At 38.8% G+C, this 18,916-nt stretch overlaps 1 protein-coding gene across 1 annotated transcript in view; it reads right to left on the bottom strand.

Moving 5' to 3' along the window:
• Positions 1-18,916, bottom strand: part of ANKRD44 (ankyrin repeat domain 44) — a gene marked incomplete at both ends in the record, with an annotated part of 322,519 nt that overhangs the window by 93,751 nt on the left and 209,852 nt on the right. The window contains 5 exons of the mRNA XM_080689357.1: positions 771-882; positions 8,105-8,245; positions 10,779-10,847; positions 13,039-13,102; positions 14,285-14,367. Coding sequence (XP_080545483.1) covers positions 771-882; positions 8,105-8,245; positions 10,779-10,847; positions 13,039-13,102; positions 14,285-14,367 — 469 coding nt within the window. The remainder of the gene's footprint in view (positions 1-770; positions 883-8,104; positions 8,246-10,778; positions 10,848-13,038; positions 13,103-14,284; positions 14,368-18,916) is intronic.

The following is an 18,916-nucleotide window of genomic DNA, read 5'->3' as shown; positions in this document are numbered from 1 at the left end:
TCTAGTCTTTTCAAAACAGGAAATATCACATAAACCCCCCAGATTTTTAGCTTCTCCTAAAACTGGATATGCATTCCCACCTGGTCTGAAGCAGCAACAGCCAACAGGCTGCTTTTCCCTTTAGACAGAACATATGTTGTTGGCCACCATCTCTACCACTCTCTGTCATTTCTTAACTGAGCTCACTATACCCCTTTATATTTTAGTTTTTGTGGGCACTGGAGTTTGGATCTCATGACCTATACCAACAGAGGAGTTTCAGATTCTAAACCCCCAGGTGTCTCTTGGTCACTATGGGGTTAGAATTTTAGGTGGTTTAAAAATTCCAGTAAATTCTTCTACTATGCCCTTGCCAATTTCTTTCCCTAAAATACAAATATGGAACAACCTTGACAAACTCATATGCCTAAGGGTTATGTAAGTCATCTTACAAATCTGTTTTAAATATTGTAGTGCTAAGTTCTCCATAACATACTAAATTTATTTGATACATTCTAATTATCTTTAAAATATAAACTGTGTCTAAACACAGACCTAATAACATTCTCACCCAAAATTAATGTGGAAAAGAGTCAATTGTCAGTCAGCTGTGAAATTAGGAAAGACAGAAATGGAATAAAGAAAGCTTCGTATAGAAAAGGATAACAATTTTTTCGCTTATCAGAGGATATCCCCAACATGATTTCTAGTGTTGACTCAATTAGGCAACAAGAATATTCATTGATGGTTTAAGACCAGCATTGGTTGGAAAACAAAACAGTACAACTCACCAACTCCAGACATTGTCTGTGGCCATAGGCGGCAGCATAATGTATGCTATTGTAGCCTTCCTTGTCCCGGATAGATGGATTTGCATCATTTTGAAGTAAAAACTCCAGACATCTGTAAGTATAAAGATAAGATGCTATTTTAGAAGACAGCTCTGGACCATAGCTATCTTTATTTCAGCTTAAAATAGTCATTCTAAAATTCAGGAAGAGATTTAAGAGCGAAAGGATTACTAAAGGGGCTTTTCCCCTTCTCTTCTTAAGGTTCAGAATATATCTGTCATCAAGATTACTAAATAATAAGATTTATATCAACATGAGCAAAGACACAGTCTCAAATGTAATTTTAAAAAAGGCAGGTCATTGCAACTGGAAAAACTCAACAGAGATGAGATTATTTATAACACTGCCATTGGAGACTAAGATCTAAAGGTTATAAAGCAAAAAAAAATTAAATAGAGTAAGAAAAAGAACCTAAGGAAAAGTTAAGAAATAAAACTAGCCGGGCACACTTGTAATCCCAGCATTCGGGAGGCTGAGACCTGGAGGATCGCGGTTCGCGGACAGCCTCAGCTACTTAGTGAGGCCCTCCACAACTCAGTGAGACCCAGTTTCAAAAAAATAAAGAATAAAAAATAGGGCAGGGGCTGTAGCTCGGAGGTCGAATGCCCCTGGGTTCCATCCCCAGACCTGAAAAGAAAGAAAGAAAGAAAGAAAGAAAGAAAGAAAGAAAGAAAGAAAGAAAACTAAAGGAGTGGGTAAACATTTTAAAAATAGAAACAGTTAATTCAGTAATCACATATGAAGAAAGAAGTTTAAAGTGCACCTTTAGCAAAATAGAGAAGAAAAAAATAATTTCAAATGGCTTCTCTGAAACAGTGTAATTTTTCTGAAAAATCAATGTTTGGAATAGATTAGAGGAAGGAGTTTTGCTTCCCCTTTACTGAAGACACAAGAACCCATAGGGTTCTATAAGAACTCAAGGAGTTCTGTTTAGGGCCATTGTAAATGTCTCCATCCTGCTGGTATGAGTCAGGGAGCCACACTCCCTAATTCCAGTATCTTTTCTGTGACAGTAGGATATACATCTCCTTTGAGAGACCATGCTGGTTCAATTTCATACTCAAGTCAAGATTTAAAATTCTAAATATAAGCCTATACATTAAATAAGACCTTACAATGGAAAATGTATATAGTTTATTCAAAAACTTTTTTTTGTACTAGGAATTGAACCCAGGGCCATTCTACCTTTGAGGTTCAGCTCCAGCCCTATTTTATTTTTTATTTTGATACAGGGTCTCACCAAATTGCTGGAGGTGTCACTAAGTTGCTAAGGCTGGCATCAAACCTATTGATGTCTCAGCCACTCAAGTACTAGAATTACAGGTATGTGCCACCACACTCAGCATACTCAAAAAAATTTTTAAAGGCAATCTTTTCGTATGAGGCAAAAGTAATAAATGAATAACATATAGAGACAATTAAATAGGTTCTTTAATTTATAGAAAACTGATGAAAAATTTAAACCAAATACCTTCTTGTATATTTACCCATAAATGCTCCATAATAAATGAAACTTTTATTAGAGCCCTGCTATCATACTATCTTAGTCATTTGTACCTTATAAGGACATCTTTTTTATTTGGGTAATTAAATGGCCATGGACAAGATTCCAGGTGTGACTCATTGTAAACTGAATTTGGCTCTTTAAATAAAATTATTCAATAGAATAGTATTGTAGTGGATATACCATACCCAATTCCTATTTGGATTGTATTTTATTATTTATTTATTATTATTATTATTGGTGGTACTGGGGTTCCTGGAAACCCTTCTACCTCTGGGCTACACTCCCAGGCCTATTTTTTATATCTTTATTTGGAAACAGGGTCTCTTAAGCCAGCAAGGCTGGCTTCGAACCTGCACGATCCTCCTGTCTCCGCCTCCCAAGCGCGGGGATTACAAGCATGCGCCACCACGCCCAGCTGGATTGTATTTTAAAACTCAGTTTGAAAACCTCCAAAGCCCAGGAAATTAAAGCACGAATTAACAAGTGGGATGGCATCAAACTAAAAAGTTTCTTCTCATCAAAGGAAACCATCAATAACCTAAAGAGGAAGCCTACAGAATGAGAGAAGATCTTTACCAGCCACCACTCTGATAGAGGGCTAATATCCAGAATATACAAAGAGCTCAAAAAACTCTATACTAGCAAAACAAACAACCCAATCAAGAAATGGGCAACTGAACTGAATAGACACTTTACAAAAGAAGAGAGATACAAATAACCAAAAGATACATGAAAAGATGTTCTACATCATTAGCCATCAGGGAGATGCAAATCAAAACTACACTGAGATTCCATCTAACCCTAGTCAGATTGGCAAGTATAAAGAAATCACATAACAACAAATGCTGGCGAGGATGTGGGGAAAGAGGGACTCTTTTACATTGTTGGTGGGAGTGCAAACTAGTTCAGCCACTATGGAGATCTCTGTGGAGATTCCTTAGAAAACTGGGAATAGATCCACCATATGATCCAGCTCTACCACTCCTGGGTATTTTCCCAAAGAGGTTGAAATCAGAGAACTACAGTAACATATGCATACCTATGTTCATAGCAGCACAATTCATAATAGCCAAAATATAGAACCAACCCAGGTCCTCATCAACATTTTAATGCATTGCAAAATTATAGGAAATACATACAATGGAATTCTATTCAGCTATAAAGAAGAACAAAATCATGTCATTCGCAAGAAGATGGAAAGTCCTGAAGAGTATTCTGTTAAGTGAGACCAGCCAAGCACAGAAAGAGAAGGGACATATGTTTTCTCTAATATGCCCAAACTAGGGAGCATTGGGGATACCAGAGGGACTCCAGATAATGGAAGGGAAATCTCAGCAAAGTTTGAATGGAAGGATAGGAGAGGAAGAAGGCTGAACTTGATTAATGAGTGGCTACATCTGAAAATGTGTAAAAGTATGAATATAGCATGGTTACCCTGGACAAACATTAGTGGGGGGGGGCAGAGGTGGGGGGAAGAAGGCACCAAGTACAGTTTAAATGTATACCATTTATTTTCAATAAAAATATAAATAAAACTCAGTTGGTACATTGTATTTGTAACTTGGAAAACATTTGAGATTGATCTCAAAGCATGATTGAACCCAAGATATACCTGAACTATACTATTATAGTAGCATCAGTACTGTAGAAGTTTGACATTATCCACATAATTTCTAAGGAAAAGAATGAATTCTATGTTTTAGCTGGGAATGTTTCTCCTCCCAGGCCCCTGACTAGCAATGTGGGCATTTAACATGCAAAATCAAGAGAAGCACATTAGATCAAGGTACAGGTAAAAGGAAGTAGTCTCCCTCTGCACAAAGGAGCTCTGGGCTGCTGGCTCCCTGCCCTTCCATCCCTCTAAGAGGGCTAGGCTGGCTCAGGGAACACTTGCAATTCACTGAAAAAGGGGGCATTTGCTGGGGTGGCTTAAAGTCTTATAACTTCTAATATTATTGTCTTAAATTTTAGAGTAATGAGGCAAAGCTCAGTCATTCACTTTACTCACAACTGTGACTCTTGTCCCCAAAAGTAGCCAAATGTGATATCCTGTAACCTGCATCAGGGTCATACCCTTTAATGAGGTAGGGAGGGATCCCCCAAGGAGGGGAGCCTGGAGCAGACACAGCATTCAGATCACAGAGAAACTGGTTCCTCTGGCAACTAGGGAAAAGAAGCGACCAGTTAGGGCCTGGGAGCCTGCAGACTCAGAGCACTGTATGCACAGGGTCTAGGGGCGTGTGGGCACCTGTCTGTTCATTTTCTCACTCATTCAATGGCAACTGCACACTAACTGTGTGCTGAACTCTGCACTGGGCACTGCAGGTGTCTTCCTGTGATGGGACTCTCAGAGATGAAGCACTGGGGCCTCCATTATCTGGGGGCGATGGCAGGCGTTCCAGCAGCTGCCACAGCAACAGCTAAGGCTGTTGGAAGCCAGTCAGGCAGGTGGGATGAGTTGGTCAGGGCAAGCTGTTTAGAGGGTTCAGGAAGTTGTCAGTTAATGTGGTGGAGAGATGGAGGGGGTGAGGTAGAAGTATCTTGTATTTCACATCAAAGTTTCAAGATCCTTATAGACTCTGCTAAAGAGTTGGCCGCAGGTAATAAAAGCTGAGCCCATGGCCTTGAGAGGAGGCTTAGTATATACCCCAAGGCATATGAGGCATGGGAAAGTCAGAAATTATATTTAAGACCTAAAAGTGCTGACCGATCACAGTGATAATCCAGGCAAAGCTTACAATTTTAGCAAGAGTTCCCTGTGTGAAAATAGCATAAATGAAGGATGTATTAAAAGAACAGAATATTACGCTGAGTTTAGCCAGTCTAAAAAAACAAGTAGATATATGTTCTCTCTTATATGTGAAACCTCGAGGGTATTGAAAAATAAGGACAACATCATTTAGATGAGAAGGCTCCAGGGCAGTGACTGAGGGGGACTAGGGAAGAGAAAGCAGGAGATGGAGTCATAAAGAATGCAAAATTTGAAACAATCCTATGAATATATACAATATGATCAGTTCCAATCTCAAAGGCATTGAGATTGGAATTGCAATGCAGGGGGAGGGTGGGAGGGAGGGGCACCCGGTGAAGAGGGCACCAAGAGTTGTGTGCACGTATTTTTCTGACACTCTGTACCCCCAATATGATGCAAAATTACAATTCACCAAATAAAAAAAATGAGATAAAAATAGCATAATCTTGGCCAGGCATGGTGGTGCATGCTTGTAATCCCAACATTTGGGAGGCTGAGACAGAACGATCATGGTTTGTGGCCAGCCTCAGCTATTTAATCAGACCCTCTGCAACTCAGTGAGACCCTGTTTCAAAATAAAGAGTAAAAAATAAGGCTGGGGGTGTTACTCGGAGGTAGAGCCCCTGGGTTCCATCCCCAGTACTGAGAGAGGTGGGGGGAGGGAATATAATCTACCTAAATTGTTTTATCTATTGTACCAATAAATGAGAAGAAATATCTGAAAAGGCTTTGTGTGTGTGTGTGTGTGTGTGTGTGTGTGTGTGTGTGTGTGTGTATCAGTTTCTTCTCCATTAAAGGCAAGCCCACAGCACTTCCTGAAGACTCCAAATGAAACCGCCAATCCTAAGGTGGGCACGTGCAGCCACCCAAGAAGCAAAGCAATCAAGAGACAGCTTGTTCTTCAGCACAGAAGAAACTTACAATGTGGCCTTTTTTTCCTTCAACTCCCTGGCTCTTTCCAGTTCTTCAGAATTTTCATGAGCATTTCCCAAGACAGTCTTACTTCTCAGCATAAAGGATAGAAAAAAATCACAGTTAATTTTTTTAATTCACAAAGTTGTTAATAGTTTTACTGCAGTTATCTCTCGGTGGTTTTGACCCCCATCCCAAAGAAGTAAGCACCACCAAGTTTCACTGAGGATACACACGGTACTTCCAGAGTCATCCCGTCAATCTATCCTCTCCCAAGGAATCCATGTGAGCACAAGACTTTCCTAAAACTTCCACCTAAGTATTGGTGTGATTGAGATAACAATCAAGTTGCCCACATTTCCATAAACACCCTGAAACTTCCCAAGTAAAACAGAGGCTACTTAGCTCAGAGAGAGGAGGCCCCTCTCTCTGCCTCCTCCCACATGGCTTGCTGTCTCCTTGCTGGTTCAGCATCGTCCAGGAGTCCAGCCTAATCACCCTTCATCTGCCAGAACGACTCTCACCAACCAGGATTCCTTTTCTGGCTCTTAGCAAATGAGGTTTAGTCGTTTTCCCTCCTCCCCCAGGGCCCACCTCTGCTCCTTACACTATTTTGAGTAATAGAGCCTAGCATACAGCAGGGATTCAACAAATGTTTGTTGAATTAATAACCTGCATGGCTATGGGGTCCTGAGTGCTACTTTATTATCATTATATACATAATATTTCTTTAATAAAATATTTATATAAATAAGTACAAATATGAAGAACATCTTTTTACTCCTCATATGTGTTTTTCAAACTATGTATCGTAACTCAGGACTGAATCGCGAAATCAATTTAGAGGGGTTGCACTCAGCAATTTTTAAAAATGAAATGGAATAGAAACAGCAGAATGCATTATACATAGGAAATGTAAATATGATTTTATGAAATTTTTATTTCCATTTTACATACATAAATATGTATGTAGATATGTATATTGGGCCATAAAGTTAGCTGTATTTCTTACTGTGAATTACCATCTAAAATGTTTAAAGAGGTTGGACGGTGATAGCTCAGTGGAAGAATATATACTTAGTATATGTTGAAACCCTGGGTTCAATCTCCAGCCCCAAAATAAATAATAATATAAAATGTATGGAAATCATTGTTCTGTGAAACAGGCAGTGAACACTCAGAATCAACTATGCAGTACAGGGCAGCAACTAATTTAATAGTTTAAAGAGGGCCATCAAAATTATTTCTATGAGCCAGGAGTGGTGGCGCATGCTTGTAATCCCAGTACTTGGGAGGCTGAGACAGGAGGGCCACAGGTTTACAGCCAGCCTCAGCAACTTAGGGAGGCCCTGTTTAAAAAATAAAATAAGGCTGGGGTGTAGAGGTAGATTGCTCTTGTACCACCACCAAAAAAGTATTTTTATGAATGAAGCATTCCTTAAGTCTTTGATGACAATTTCATAAATTGCAGGGACCTGTCCCATTCTTCCCCTTGAACTGGTTCACTGATTTCTGATGTCCATTCCAAGCCACCTAGAATCTAAGCATATGCAGGGAAACCAATAGCCTCTCCTCTAGTGGCTGAAAGAGCATCCTTGCCCAGGCTTGGAAGGAAGCGCCTATTTGAATCATATGGAGGCTTCATTTGAAGGCTGCTAGGGTTATGCATGGGTTGATATTTTTGAAGTATGATATATATATATTTATGTATGTATGAGATATATATATATACATACATACTATTTGCTACTGTGTGTGTGTATATATGTACTAGCAAATGTAAGTCTTAAGTTTTAGAGCATATGAAGCATTTAGACAGTGACAATAAAAACTATGGCATATGTCAAGTAAATTACAACAGATTGTGAATGAACTGAAAACCTGGGCTTGACAGCTCTACTTGGCATTCAACCCAAAGAAACCAGGAAAGAAGAAATGGTGCAGTGACATGTAATAGTAACACATAAAGGGTTAGGAATTAAGCAATTCTTTTGAGCCTGAGTGAAAGAGATTTTAGTTTCCAGGGGGCACTATGAAGGAAACTCGGCAGCCCGCCCTCCTCCAGCCCTTCTCCCAGAGGAGGCATGAGCCAGGAAGTTTTACTTTCTGTCCATGTCTGATGCGGCAGCATAGTGCAGAGCAGTCCGGCCCCAGTCGTCTGTTTCATTAACGTTGGCCCCTGTGGTCACTAATGCCTCAATACAGTGGAAATGACAATTCGCAGCTGCATAGTGCAGTGGGGTCCTGGAAAATAAACAGTCATTATTTCATTCAGCCTGGAAAACAGACCCACCATTGGCACTAGCACTGACAGCACTGATGGCAGTATCCATAGGGGTGCAGAGAGCTCTTTGGCTCTCAGAATGTGGGGGCCAAAGGATATGCCTTCCTTTGACTATATAAACTAGAACCAAGGCTACAAAGACTGGTAGCTTCAGACAAGGTAAGCCATGGTGGATCTATCCTGGTTTGGGTTGATGTTATTGCTCTTTTTGGCTATTGCAAGATTATCCCATGAATACCCATCACACTATTCCCATCAACTCTGCTTTTAGCTCTAACGAAGCTTCCATCTATTTCTAGTTGGTATGAATGACAAACTGGGTTTTCTAAGGCACAATTCCCACATGACAATCCTGTTCTAAAACCTGCAGTACCCACCACTGAGGAAGGCTTGATTCGTCAGCCTGGGGTTGAACACTGTCTCACACTGGCCCCAGTTTCTCTTATAGAGTATCTCTCCCATAGATATGCAATGTATCTGAACTTCATAAATGACCTGTGGTTACCTAAGTCATGTCTACATCTCCTTCTACCTGGTCCATGTTGGTTTCTTCTTGGAGGGACTGTTCCTGAACCACCTCTACATGTAAACTCCATTCATCCTTCATGAAGGTTTCAGATGCTACTTGTCTTTCTTTTGTCTGAGATTTCTTAACTACTGTCTGAATCTCTTGGGTTCCCTTAAGTTATTGCCTAGATTTTAAGCTATTGGTATATTATCTCATCTTCTCTACTGAACTATAAAATCCTTGAGGGTTAATAGAAAGAATTATGTACAGAACCGAAAGCCCCAAGTTATAGTCTGAGCAGATCTGCAAGTTGGGCCAAGTCACATCCTCTCTCTGGACCGGGACTTCCTCATCCTTATTTCAATAAGGACCTTTGAACAGCTGTCCCCTAAGGTCTTTTCTAAATCTAAAATTCTGTGCACATTCTTTTTTTATTTTTTTGCGGGTCTGCGGATGGAACCCAGGGGCATTCGACCTCTGAGCTACACCCCCTGACACCTATTTTTTTATTCTTTATTTTGAGACTGGGTCTCACTGAGTTGCAGAGGGCCTCACTAAGCAGCAGAGGCTGTCCATGAACCGCGATCCTCCAGTCTCAGCCTCCCGAATGCTGGGATTACAAGCATGCGCCACCATGCCCGGCTTGTGCACATTTATACATTATTTAGTTTTTCTGGGCTCTACTGTCTTGCTTACTAAAAATTCCCCATATACTTCATGGAGTTACTGTGAGAAAACTAGCAAGTACTATTCAGAAAATACAAGTACCGTAACCAGCATCAGACTGCAGAAATATAGGTTATTTGTTTTATATTACTTATTATAAGTTCTCAATTATTTAACAGTTCTCTAGGGTGATTAGCCAATATCCAGGGAATAAAAATCAAACAGAATACTAGAAATAAAAACTCTAGTAAAAGGGAAATTGTGAGTATCTTACAGACTGGATTTTTTATGTTTTAAATAGATGGACTGAAAATTACTAGTCACCAGTCATATGGCAGGGCCCAAAGATAAAGAGAAAATGACAGTCAGTCTCAGGAGTATGTAGGGTCCAGGGGAACAGAGAGGAGGGACACTCCCATCAGAGTGGCAAGAAGAGGTATCACTTGATAAGTTGTCTTAGGTGGATTGGTGAGAGAAGAAATTTGATACAATTCACAAAAGCTAAGATGCCAGGAAGGGTAAAGAGGGAAGGAGAATATACATATATTCCTGTGATAGTATAAATATGTATGTTTTCAGTGACCAGGATATATTCTGAGAAGTGTAATCTTTAGGTGATTTTTGTCATTGTGCAAATACAAACCTAGATGGTCTAGTCTACTATACACCTAGGATATATGGGACAACCACTGTATATGTGGTCTTTTGTTGATCAAAATGTCATTACGTGTGTGTGTGTATATATATATATATATATATATATATATATATATATATATATATGCAGTTCATGACTCTGTGTGTGTGCATGTACATGAAAAAATATATATCATGGACCAGCTAGCATTATGGCACAGTTTAGCTATTCAAAAGACCATAAAGGTAAAAATAAGTTCTATGACCCATTGGCAGATTGTATGTATGTTTAATATTATAAACGCATGTCTAAAAACTTATTCTAAGGTGAAATGTCCTATATATTTAAAATTGTAGACAGACTGACCAGATTCTGGATTCAGAAGGCTAAACTGTTCTATTCTGCTAAATTATATCCATGGTGGAGTTTAATTTATTTATTTTTAATGAAAGAAGAAAGACAACTGGCCCCTTTAGGCAGAAGCTGAGAGAGGAGATGCTTCTCTAATGGCTAGTGTTCGCTTTGTTGGCATTTTCCTTTAAGAAGGGATTTCCCTCTGAGGATAGAGCCCCTCCCCCAAACCTTGCTAGCTCTTTGTGGATCATTTCAGCATAATTCCTGGGTGGCACTACTCCCTACTCCTTTATGTAAGCACTTGAGACAGAGCACCCTGATTACATACCTTCCACTTTTGTCCTTTTTATGGAAATCTGCTCCACTGCTCTGCAAGAGTTTTATACATTCCACATTACTAGAAAGATAGAAGAAACATCATTAAGACGATAAAGGTTAATTATTGTGAAATCTTCAGAAAGCTGTTTTCTGTAGAGTATAGGATAAAACAAGATGGTATCACCAGCTTTAAAATTATGCTAACAAGAAATAACCTGAATATATTAGAGTAATTCCATATTGTAAGGATCTAACAGTCCTTTCTCAAAGCTAATAAATCAATAATTTAAAGAGCTTAGTGGAACATTTTCAATTCCATGACTACGAAATTTAATGATTCCTTTAATGAATCATGTAATCATGATTAAACCCTCCAGTAATGGTTTCATCATTTATCTTAAAATTCTTTTTCAAAACCATCAAGAGTTTATGAAACAACCACTTCAACCTGTAATAACTTCATGTCACCTTTAAACAATGAGCCAGAGTCGATGAGCATTACCTTTTATTATGGCAGAATGAATCCCCCATGATAACCACTTTCAACTAGACATTCCTTAATGGAAAATAAAACAGCTGCCTTTCCCTGTCTTTGTAATCCAGGTAAATAAATGTGCAGAACCAAGGCTGAAAATTATGTAACAGAGCATAGTAACTTCCAGAGCTCCTTTGTCATTCATAGAAGCAATAAATCACGGTCAGTAGAGAGAAAAGTACCCACTGACATGAATTTTTCTATTGAAGGGCACATAGCTAAATGTTAATTCTAACAGGAATTTCAGAAATGAATCCAAAATGGTATATTACCACTTTCTAAACAGATTTGATATGTATTTTTAAATTTAGGCATAGAAAGATAATCATCCATCGAAACTTGGGATGCTAAGAAGTGGCCTGGGATATACTGCTTTAATATAATTTAAAAAAGAAAAATAATCTTGTTAATGGTAAGCCTGAGCAGGGCTCTCCCCACCCCACAATGACCCTTTATATCTACACTTCTCATAGAACTAGCTATTTTGCATCATAAAATATAAGAACCTTTTATGACAAGTGTGTGTTGGTGTCGTGTGCTAGTCGATAGAAAGCATCGTCTCCTACTGAGTGAGGGCAAAGGACTGAGGACAGGGGCAGATTCTAGTTGTGTGGCTCATGAAGTTCATTTTGTTTGGGGACTAAAGGGGAGGAAAGGGTTCTCTTAAGAAAAGAACACAAAATTATGGATATAAAACTACAACACTTCTGAAGGGACTCTTGTAAATCAGGGCCCTGAGGCTTCACAGTTAATTCACCTCTGACCAATGGTAACACCTTCGGTAACACAGATGGCAAGAAGAGACACACTGCTGCTCCTCGAGGATTAGGAAAACAATTAAGAACCAATACCCTATCTACACAAGGTCATCTAAGAGACTCCATATATGGTCAGTGTGTGGTAACATATAAACAACACATTGATCAGAGCTTTAACCTAACCACTGATATGAAAAAGAGAGTAGCTGATTAAAAATTCTCTTTACACTAAAAAAAAAAAAAAAAAAAAAAGAGGCAAGAATTAAATCACTTCTTGTTCATCCTTTGGGTTTTCTTGACCTTTGTTCATATTTAGTCATCATAAAGACTTAAAAATAGTTTTGAAAGGACAGAAAGGTCTATAATTGAGCACAAATTAATCTTGTATTTTCTCTCATTTTTTTGGTACTGGGGGTTGAAGCCAGGGGAAGTCTACCTCTGAGATACACCTCTTGTCCCTATTGTTTTGTTTTGGAACAGGATCTCGCTAAGTCGCAGAGCCTTGCCTCAAACCTGCGATCATCCCGTCTCAGCCTCTCAAATACTGGGATTACAGGCATGTACCACCATTCCTGGCTCAATCTTGTATCCTTTTAACCATCACCCACCTACCAACAACAAAAAAGGAAAAACTTAGGGACAAATTTTAAATTAACTTCTTTTGATGGGAAAGGTCCAAGTAGATCTATGTTATATAGCTTGAAAATTCTATAATTAAAGAGAGAGAAGAGAGACAGGAAGAACAAAGTGGCAGCAGGGACAAATCCTATCTGCTGCATGAGATGGGCTAACCATTTTTCTCTGGGAGAACAAAATGCAAGTCATCTGGAAATGCAACTAGTGATATTCGTTATTTGGTAGAAATGACTCTTGGTTGATTTGCTAAGGAAATTGCTTTTAGTTCAAGGACAACTTAAGTCAATTAAGACGTAATAAGTAATTAAGTCATGAAATAATGAAAATTGCTAAGTACTCACCCTCCTGCAGCAGCAGCATGAAGGCACGTTCTTCCAAATTTATCTGGGGTGTCTATTTCAAAGCCTGCAGACAGCACGTGCTCATTACTAAACAAGGATACTATGCTATACTTTTGTCCTAGTTAAACCACAAGAAACATTGCAGAGACAGAAAAATCAGTTAGTAGGAAAACCAGAATGCAAGCAATTGTAGTCAGAAAGAGGTCGTCATGGAAACGAACGAACAGAAACTGCTCAAGCTTGGCAATTTTATAGGAAGAACCGTGAAGTTAAGAAGGATTTATTTTCACATTCAGCCCTGGGTGAACCACAGCCCCATTTTTCAATCCCAGGATAGAAATTTATGAAACCAATTTGAGATAAGTAGGGCAATAGACAGGCAGACAGAACACATGGAAGAAACATGGAAGGCAAAGGAGTAATCCTAACATGCAGGAATAGATATTTTCTTAAGTGTGTTCCAACCTTTCTGTTGGTTTAAGATTTGGGAAGCAGCCTTTTGTGCAGGGATTATTTTTTTAAATATACCAAAATCAGGGAAGGCAGAATCAAGTCTAAGAAAACTACTTAAAAGAAAAAAATATGCCTTTGGGATATCTGATTAATTCATTCATCAGCAATCTTTGCCTTGCAGACCTGACCACTTTTGAAAGCTGAGGAACTTCTTAATACATGGAGCTTGGTAGAAGTGGTGATAAGAAAGGTGAGCAAAGCTCCACCCCAGAAAGAATTTCTTAATTCCAAATGGTCTTGCATCGAAAAGAATAACAAGAAAAATGAAACATAATTAGAGGGGGGCTAAGCCTTAGGAATTTTACAATTCCCAGGGAGGAGGGAGGTAATATGATATATTCTACCACTAAAAATGTAGGCCATTTGGCCTTTTTCCTTTGTTGAAAAATATTAAATGTTAAGCTGCCATTTTAGACCTCAAAGATGTTTTCTTTTCCTTTAACTTAAACTTCCTATAAGCCGTGTCTATGCCTGCCTGTCTCTCATCCTAGGTCACCCAACTCTAACTGGAAAATCAGATGAAACTCATTCTGGGGCAGAAATACTGACATTCAAACAGCTTCAACTGCAGGGATGCTGGGAGCTGTCCTGTCCAGTCAGCCCTGGCCCTGCCCCCTCCTGCCAGGTCAGGTAATGACGTGATGCACAGGCAGCCGTTCACTCAGACACCTGAAGCCACGTGACTCGTGTGCAGGACACAGTAAGGCTCATCTCCGGCGATGGGTTTACTTACCCGATGACAACAACTTTCTGCAGCAGTCAGAGTGAGCATTTAGGGCAGCTAAATGTAAGGGGAACATGCTATGGATCCCACACCTGAGGAGGAGAGAAACAGCAGTTCACGGCAACGATCTCAAGATACAGGCAGAAGGACAATCACCCTTCTAGAAGCTCTTTGATGAAGACTCACAGCTCATTAGGGACCCTTGGCTGAGCTAACTTTGTGATTCTTTCATTAAAAAAAAAAATGACGTGCCAGGCGTGGTGGCGCATGCTTGTCATCCCTGTGCTTAGGAGGCTGAGACAGGAGGATGGCGCAGGTTCGAAGCCAGCCTCAGCTACTTAGTGAGGCTCTCAGCAACTTAGTGAGATCCTGTTTCCAAGTAAAATATAAAATAGGTCTGGGAGGTTAGCCCGGAGGTAGAAAAGCCCCTGAGTTCTACCCCCAGTAACACACACACACACACACACACACACACACACACACACACACTGATGTAATCATAGCCTATCTTAAAATAATAAAATTTTGGATATAAATTAGAATTAAAAAGCCTATAACCATAGGGACATTTATTTATTTATTTATTTATTTATTTATTTATTTATTTATTTATTTATTTATTGGTACTGGGGTTCCTGGAAGCCCTTCTACCTCCGGGCTACATTCCCAGACCTATTTTTTATACTTTTTTATTTGGAAACAGGGTCTCTTAAGCCAGCACCACTGACTTCAAACCTGTGCAATCCTCCTGGCTCTGCCTCCCAAGCGTGGGGATTATAAGTGTGCGCCCCCACGCTCGGCTAGGGACATATTTTTAAAGAAAACTGTTTCACATAAACAATGACTTAAATTTTCACTCTCATTTTCTTTCAGCTAGCAGTTTTAAGTCTCATTCATTCATTTACTCATTCATATATTCAATACTTTCTACCCAAAAGACACTGTGCTAAGTGCTGGAGATAACAATGCCAAACAAGATAAACTCTCAACAGTAAAAAGCAACCTGTTTTATTTTTTTACTTGAAAAACAAATACTTATTATTGACCCATTATGTGCCAAGCACTTTAAGAGTAAATAACAGCTGTATTACTGAAAATAAAATTTTAGATAAGAATAAAAACTAATGTTCAGCTTTTGCTGGTAAAAGTTCATCTTTCTAATAGACTTTTATGTTGCACATTAACCCACATCGTTATACCAGTCATAAAAACACACCTAAGAGTAATAACATTACCTTGCATATATTTCATAGACCTAGCATATTTTTCCTGATGATTCTTTAAAGGACAGGCAGCCTTCTGATGGCAGCACATTTTGCTATCAGCATTAAATCTCCTCCTCTTCCCCACTACCTCTCCTTGTTATAAACTTGCTTATAGTAGTTTATAACAAACAAAATCACAGGCTGGTTCCTGTGCACTCTCAAGTATTTACAGTGTTAGTGATCATTTCCCATAACATCTCATTCTAATCAAATAATATATTTCAGACTTTTAAAATCCTATGCGTAACACAAGCCACCGCAGGACAATATCTATTTATACTATGCAATATTAATTGCCTAAGTTTCCTCTCTGTTAGAAGGTGGCCCATTTTCAGATTGCATCCTAAGAAACACATATGATTTGGATTTGCAAAGCTTTGGTTACATGAATTTGATTTGCCATCCCCCAAACTTATTATGTATGTGTGAAGGTGTGAAAGCACACCCATATTTACAGATACTTCATGGTACTTAGTGTTTTGTGAAATCAGAGTCTTTCAGAAATTAACCACCACACTCTCTCTTTCCATGATGACATCTTTCTATTTATTGGTGTTTTCCTTCTATCTTCCCTCTGTCAGTTTTTCTTTCCCTATATGGAGATTTCCATCCCAGGGTATGTAATAGTTGGCATTCATCACAAGATGCAATTTGCCAGTCTTCCGGGAAGTGTCATGTGGAGGAGAGCTGCATGTAACTGCCTCTCTCATCATGGAAAAAAAAAAAAAGAAACTCTGGAAAGCAATCCCATCAGAGACGACCTTGATACTCCTGAAAAGGAAGAGGGAGTGGGGGAGAGGAGAGAAGACTTCCTCCACGGGCTGGTATTTATATTATTCCCCCTTAACAGAAAGAAGCATGCTGTTTTTAAAAATGAACAACAACATATTTTAAAGCTCCTTAATGAATGAGATTTTTACCTAACCATTTTATTTGTTTGAGGGAATAAAAAAGCAAAATATGTGATTAACTATCTCTGGGCCTTTGGAGGATAAAAGTAAATAGAATATTGACTAAGATAGTTTTAAGTTCCGGAAAGAAGATGCCAAACATCAAGGACCGGATTTCTTAAGATTTCATTGAATTTTCCTTATTCTTCAAACACACACATATCTTTATATAAAAAATATAAGCAAATGATTTAGAAAAATAACGCCAGTCTCTAGGAGATTAATTTAAAAAAAACAAAAGGTATAAGCAATACTGAAACAGCATCAATACTATAATATATTCCATAAACTTCATTACCAACACTTCTAATCAGCCTTGCCACCCAACACCCGTATTTACATAATTCATGATACTCCACATTAGCTAAATTTTTCATTTTTATTGCTACTTATAAAAAGAGAAAATATATAGAACTGCTATAATTTAAAACATCTAAAAATGTTTCCTACATATTTTAATTTCACAATTAATAAAAAGTCATCACCTTGGTTCAGATTTTGAGAGCTTATGAGTGTAAATCCTCTTGCCACCTGAACTTTAATGAGATACTATTGTTCAAGTATTGGTAAATATCAAGTCATGATTGAAAAGAAAAACAGTATTCAGAAACTCAAACTGAATCATGTCAGAAGTGATTCATACATTTCAAAATCAAACTACTCATTCATTGTTATACAGTAAGACTACCTACCAAGGAAGGATTGTAAAAGCTTTCGTAGGAGAATTAGAACCTGACTGCTTTAGTCAAATAAAAAGCATCACTCCTATCTCATTAGGTACACATCAAGAAATATCGAGAGAAAAGATGGCAAATAACCCTAAAGCGAAGATGCATACGTTACAGGAAAGAAGACAGCAATTCCAGTTAAATTGCTACATTTATTTGACAAGCCATAAAATTAATGGAACCCATTTGTATTTAGCTCTTTCTAATTTAGCTGTTAGCTGGCATCTCCTGCTCGGTTATTTCAGAATAAATGAGGTCTGAAAGACTGTCCTTGTCGAGAGCTATCAGAGGTGAAGAAAGAGCTTTTGCACCATTAGAATATGGATTCTTTTACATTTTCCTTTCGGCAGCAGGAGACATGGCTATTCCTTCCTACAATCAGTATTTTCTAGAAGCTTCCCTTTTGGCTGTGTAGAAAAGAACACTCAGATTAAGGTGATGAGATCAGGAAACTTGGGTTTAAGCCCTAGTTTTGCTACTTGCTATTTGTTTTTTGGCAGGTACAAAATGGTTGCCTCACCAGCAAAATGAAGATAATTATATCATCTGTATCAGAGAGCATTGGTAAGGACTCGCTGGGATAGAGCGTATGGTACCTGATCAGCCTTACCACCCTTATTAGAATTATTATTGCACTCGCAATTATTAGCTCCATTGGTAATTAGCAGTCTATGAGTTTTGAATCTTTAACCGATTGTGCTTCCTTAAAACCAGGTGTGTGACTCCTTAGATTCTAAGAATAAATCGCAATCAGCTAACACTACAGTTATTTTCCCACCTCTCTAAACCCTTCACAACACTTATCTCTCGAATCTTCTAGGGAGATGGGATGGTTTTGTTTTGCCCACTGAATGGGCAAGGCAGAAATTTTTCTTCAATTCAAAATGGGATGACTTTATGGTTCTTATCTGAATTGTCAGCCCAAATAAAAAAAATTAAACTTGGGAATTTTATCTATGCCATCCTAAGTATTTATTATGTACCTTCAAAGTTAGAGGCCTTTGTGTATAACTGACAATGATGAGACTTGGTCATTTCTATTTGTAACCTACAGATACTTTCAGTGGTTTCTTTTGAATAAGTCCATACCCTGAAATGGCTCAAAAACAAATCCCTTCTGAGACTGCCATTGCCTCATCTATGAATATTCTGGAATTTTGGAAAACTTCTTTCCAAAATTCTTTCCCAGAGAGCCAGGCTCTGTCCTGCCCCCTGGCTTTTGCATATGCCAGTCCCTTTATCTGAAACTTATCTTTCTCCCTTGATTCTCATAATGCTCCTTCAAGTAGTCACTAGATCCTAGGATCTTTGGGCTTCAGCCACTTGCCAATTCTCACAAGAATTCTCTAGCAATTCTCACAAGAATTTTCAAATTGTCTCTTCCTTTTAATGACCTTCTAAAACAACTGACATAAAAACATATTTTGGCTCATCTGAATGACCCTTTCATCTCTTCACACTGCTGCCAAATCTCAGTACCTGTATATTTCAGATCATGTGGGAAACTGGTCTAAAAAGTACTGGCTAAAGGACCGATGCGCTTCCTGCTTGCTGTGGCAGAAGGTTGCCTTTCCTGAGAGAACTGAAGGCCGCGATCTCGATGCATCTTGCTGTCTAAGCTACTTCACTCTGTTCTGTAATGTCTCCAGCTTGCTTTGCTGAAGGACGGAAGGCCGCCCGTGGAGAAAGCCGAAGGCA

The sequence above is a fragment of the Muscardinus avellanarius genome (genome assembly GCF_963383645.1).
Source record: "Muscardinus avellanarius genome assembly, chromosome: 2".
NCBI lineage: Eukaryota > Metazoa > Chordata > Mammalia > Rodentia > Gliridae > Muscardinus > Muscardinus avellanarius.
The sequence above is the reverse complement of the archived record's forward strand: the minus strand, read 5'-3'. Positions and strand labels throughout refer to the sequence as shown.